Source organism: Priapulus caudatus, unplaced genomic scaffold (assembly GCF_000485595.1).
Source record: "Priapulus caudatus unplaced genomic scaffold, Priapulus_caudatus-5.0.1 Scaffold2270, whole genome shotgun sequence".
In the NCBI taxonomy this organism is placed as follows: Eukaryota; Metazoa; Priapulida; class Priapulimorpha; order Priapulimorphida; family Priapulidae; genus Priapulus; species Priapulus caudatus.
Window position 1 is genome coordinate 34472 of NW_014579331.1, and position 5181 is coordinate 39652.

General features: G+C 41.2%; 2 protein-coding genes across 2 annotated transcripts in view; both read right to left on the bottom strand.

Moving 5' to 3' along the window:
• The window catches only part of LOC106818474, a 3307-nt gene extending 1754 nt beyond the window's left edge, over nt 1-1553 (bottom strand). Inside the window, exons 1-3 of the mRNA XM_014823177.1 lie at nt 1031-1553; nt 783-902; nt 458-636 (exon numbers count right to left, since the gene is read on the bottom strand). Coding sequence (XP_014678663.1) covers nt 458-636; nt 783-902; nt 1031-1486 — 755 coding nt within the window. The 5' untranslated portion in view covers nt 1487-1553. The remainder of the gene's footprint in view (nt 1-457; nt 637-782; nt 903-1030) is intronic.
• Nucleotides 1501-3577, bottom strand: LOC106818475. The gene is made up of 4 exons (XM_014823178.1): nt 2395-3577; nt 2020-2151; nt 1797-1918; nt 1501-1506 (listed from the first exon to the last, which is right to left on the bottom strand). Exons 1-4 carry the CDS (start codon nt 2732-2734, stop codon nt 1501-1503), a joined length of 600 nt encoding a protein of 199 aa, XP_014678664.1. The 5' UTR covers nt 2735-3577.
• Between the last annotated feature and the right edge of the window lie 1604 nt (nt 3578-5181).

The window sequence follows — 5181 nt, forward strand, 5'->3', positions numbered from 1 at the left end:
GTTGTTAATTCATCGCGGTCATATGCCCTGTTCATCAAGCAAAAATTGGTTTAGTAAATAGGACATAACTTTAGTTATGTCCTAAGTTATCCAACAAAAAAACAGAACCTTGAGATTTGTAGGTTATGTATTTGTAATCAGAAGCAATGATATCCAAAAACAAACAAATAACCGAACCTATTCGAAACTGGTTTGTAAGCAGGGTAATTGATTTAGTGTATAACTGCATATTGACATGGTCGAATACCTGCACGAAACTCTGTTATAGGCAGCATAAGCGTTTGCCCAGAGCAAAACGCTGTTGGACGAATGGCTCCCCTGGTGGCGCACTTCCGTCTCAATTTGAACGTTGTCCCAGCAAAGGGCAAAGCCTGGAACTATAGGCATGTTCGCTAAATGTTAACTATTAATAAGTTTTACAATGCATGTTAGACAAATAAATTGGGTGTAGACATACATGGTGTGCACTACACATTGTGTAATGAAAACAAATCCTGGAATGGACTTGCCTAACTCTTTTGCTTCCACAGATGCAGACGCTTGACATTCTTCACTCTCAAAGTGAAGAGGCCTAACACCAAGGTCTTCTAAAATGTCATCGCAGTCAGAAGCCAGAACAGTGCAGCGTGTCTCATCCTGTTAAAGTGTGATTAGTGTTACACTTCATTTTTATTCTAAACTTTTAACTGCATCATAGTTAAGAAACAACGCAAGTAACATGTTTAACTCACAAAGTATTCTATTCATAAGTTGTCAAAGTGCAATGCAGGTAAACAACTGACCTCAATGGTTTTCTTCCACTGTTTGAGTTCTGCATCGAACTGCTTCGCAATGCGATCGACACATCTCCTTGCGTTCATCGGAGTTTGGCAAATGCCGATTGACCGCAAGTTGGAAAAAACCTAGGAAATAACATTTAAAGAGCTATTAATATGTAATGCTTTGTAAAGGTAATGTGCACACAGTGAAGTGGAACAGTATTGAATAAAAGACATTGGTGCAACAATTCACTATATCTCAAGAGGGATACCTTCTGTTTGCAGCCGCTTCTCCAAAGTTGCACTGCTACCCATGACTGCAGCAGTTTGTACGCTTTGGGATTCCTGTTGGCCAGGGCGACTGCAACAGAAGCTCCAAGCTTTTGGTCTGCAATAGGCATGTTCTGGACAGCACCAGCTGTAATGGTTTTCTTTTCAAGTAGTCCCGAAAACACACTGTGTGCGACAGGCATGTTTGTCTTGATTTCCTTTACAACGTTGCTCCAAGAAAACGTCGAAATGCTCTCTATTTCGAGAGTTTTCTTCAGGATACTCGGTTGCCTGGTGAAGTTTTGCACTTCTTTGTAAGTTTGTTTCCTAACGAAAGACTTGAGCGCCACCTGAAATACTTTGCTGGACTTCCACAGAACAGCCAGTGCTCGTTCGTAGCGAGACAATTTGATCATATTGGTAGCTATTGCTTTGAACGACGTCTTCGCCTGGAACATAGAAATAGTGAAATTTAACCCTGTAATAAATGTGTAAATTTATGTGAAGAACTAATAACATACATTTTAAAAGCATACACCTTATAAAATGTCCCACGCAGTCAATGTATTAAATAATGAAATCCATTTCAAGCATAATAACCATTTAAGGCATGATTAAAAAAACAGCAATATTTTTTTTGCCTATTATTCAGTATTTAGCTAACGCTCATAGGGTCTATGTCCCCCAGGGTACTGCCGGAACGTATCCTGGGTACGGTGCGGTATACCANCAAACACATATGTGTTTGACTAATTTGACAGATCGAACAGCTGCCTCCTCTACTGCCTCGCTGAATTTGTCATCCAGCGCGTTCCCAAGGGGACCCACTATCCTTCCACATCTCTGCACCTGCGCGTCCGTGTACTTCCCCCTTGAGTGTTTTAGAATTTCTGCAAACATTGTCAAAAGCAATACTTAGATGCAAAATCATCCGAGTAATGTATACTACAACCACTTACATTTTATAAAATTGGTACTAGTACAATTGTACCTTTGAAATCGTCGTTAAGAAATTCGCAAACTCGATCCATGGGAATGTTGTGGCCTGCGCCACCGTGCAGATTAATAGTGCGATTCCACATTGTGTCCATGGCCAGGCGCTTTGGCAGGAATCCTGCTACACCTTCAAACGTGGTGGAAATGAGTTTTGTACAAGTTTCAAATTATAGTTAGGGTACTCTTATCTAGAGTTTGGGTACCGTGTACATTTTGGGCCGAATAATAACAAGTGATGTAAATTTATGTATTTTGCAGTGGTAATATGATGTTGATATCAAATCTTACATGCCATGCCTTTGCTTAAAGAAGCTTTTTAACTTTGATTCGCATTTTTATGGTTGTGTTTTAAAGTAATGCACTTTGCTACCTGCTAGAAGGCGGTGACCAAGAATGAGGTACTTGTGATGGCGCCTCAGCCAGAACTCGGGCATGGAGATGCGCCACATGCTGATCTGGGCAGCGCCGTCACCTTCTCGGACTACGTCTCTTTGAGCTCGGTCAAGGAGCCCTCGCCATAAAACAGACTTGCTATATTCGAGAACGTGGTCGAGTTCGCCTTCATTCAGGCATGGGCTCTCACTCTTCGATGCGCGGCATTCATCTGAGCAGAACCACTCTCCGTCAGGAATTGTGGATTCAGTTATGCCCATGCAATCGAGGTGAAACCACATGCCACTCTTGCACAGCATGTTGTCACATGCTATCATAGCAGTGTCTCGCTCTGAAACACGCAAACATAGAACACCGCCCTAGAAATTTAGGTGTGTCAAACAAATTATTCATATGCCATTCGCACACCATGTTTACAAACCGATTGCAATACCATTTAAAATGTTTAAGGGACTGAAAGTGGCAAACATTATGTTTAAGGCTATGGGACAAAATGTAATGTACCTTCCATGCATGTGCAGTACTCATATGCTGATGCAGCATTTTCGGCAGTTTCAGAACAGATGTCGTTGTGACCCTCGACGACATCTGCCAGGTCTTCTTTTGGCAGCTGAGCATGCATATTGGTATCCGTTATACAACGTGAATGCTAGTATTTACGTTAACAGGGTAGGATAAGCACACATTGAATTTTGCCAAAGAATTTTAGGTACAATATTTGACGGGACTACAATGACACCTTCAATGTTAAGCAAATTGTGGCGAAAATATGATATTAAATGTTCAAACACCTTATTTGCAGAATGGAGTTATATTTTTCCTTTGCAACTGTCATAGCATATGTTTAAACCGCTTATGTCATATCTCACCTGCAACCAAACTGTCGAAACGATGCTTCTTGCAAGATGAGACACATCGAGCGTCAGTTTGTCTGTGAGTTTCGATGTACCGCACAACATCATCGCCAGATAGCATACCATGGCAGCTGTAGTGAACTTGAGAAAATCCTCAACATGATTGAAGTTTTCCATGACCTTTTTCTTCAAGTTCCTAATGTGATAAGTAAATACAGAAATGCATTGAGTAGCTCTTTCGTCGTTATCGTCAGCAAGTTTATTTCTCGTTGCTAGGTAGGTATTATATGTTCACAGATACAAAGAATACTGATATAGAGTGAAATTACCTGTGGTTGAAAACGTTCTTGATGTTATATAGTGTTCCCTTGTTGCGAGCACTCTGACGCGTCGAACAGGCATTCCATGGTGTCCTGCAGCAGAATAGCACGTTTGTGAAACTCCTGGGGAACGGGATGTATTCCCTCCAGTCTCTCCATACGGCTATGTCCTGTGCTCTGCTCTTCTTTCCATCGAAGATTCGCTCAACAGTCAGAGCATCCCCATGGCAAGGGATGGTGAACATGCTTCCATCACCACGTGTAGGAACATATTTCTGGAGAACCTCGGTGATTCTTATGGCACCGGCTGTTGTGGACGGATTCTCCGAAATAATGCCAATGTTCACCTACACATTCAAAGCAATTTTTGATATTGCTGATGCGCATCTATGTAAGAAATAACCTATAAATAACTGCTACGTCGGTGCAGCAATTATGCTACTTTAAAAGTCATTACTATACATTTTTTACATTATAAAATATTTACAAAAGCTGAGAATCTTCAATTCAAATGTGAAGTGCGTCCTGATGTATGGAGATCGGTATGACGTGGGAGCAGATCAAGCGGACAGCACATAACCGAGTCCGCTGGAGAAAACTAGTGGAGGCCCTATGCTCAGGTAGGAGTGAAGATGATTAAGTAAGTAAGTAAATATTTACAATTTTACTCTGTCTTCGCATCTCTGCAGCGTGCTCATGCGGGATGTGTGTCACGACGCCACTTTGGTCGGTGTCAGACGTCGCAAAGTATCGGAACAGTATGCGGCTGACAATTGCTTCCATCAGCTGACGCAACTGCTCATAGTCATCATCATTGGGGAGGAAACACTGCAAAGGCAGCGCTGTCGCAGGTGTTGTTAATTCATCGCGGTCATATGCCCTGTTCATCAAGCAAAAATTGGTTTAGTAAATAGCACATAACTTTATTTATTATAAGTTATCCAACAAAAAAACAGAACCTTGAGATTTGTAGGTTATGTATTTGTAATCAGAAGCAATGATATCCAAAAACAAACAATTAAACGAACCTATTCGAAACTGGTTTGTAAGCAGGGTAATTGATTTGGTGTATAACTGCATATTGACATGGTCGAATACCTGCACGAAACTCTGTTATATGCAGCATAAGCGTTTGCCCAGAGCAAAACGCTGTTGGACGAATGGCTTCCCTGGTGGCGCACTTCCGTCTCAATTTGAACATTGTCCCAGCAAAGGGAAAAGCCTGGAACTATAGGCATGTTCGCTAAATGTTAACTATCAATAAGTTTTACAATGCATGTTAGACAAATAAACTGGGTGTAGACATACATGGCGTGCACTACACATTGTGTAATGAAAACAAATCCTGGAATTGACTTGCCTAACTCTTTTGCTTCCACAGATGCAGACGCTTGACATTCTTCACTCTCAAAGTGAAGAGGCCTAACACCAAGGTCTTCTAAAATGTCATCACAGTCAGAAGCCAGAACAGTGCAGCGTGTCTCATCCTGTTAACGTGTGATTAGTGTTACACTTCATTTTTATTATAAACTTTTAACTGCATCATAGTTAAGAAACAACGCAAGTAACATGTTTAACTCACAAAGTATT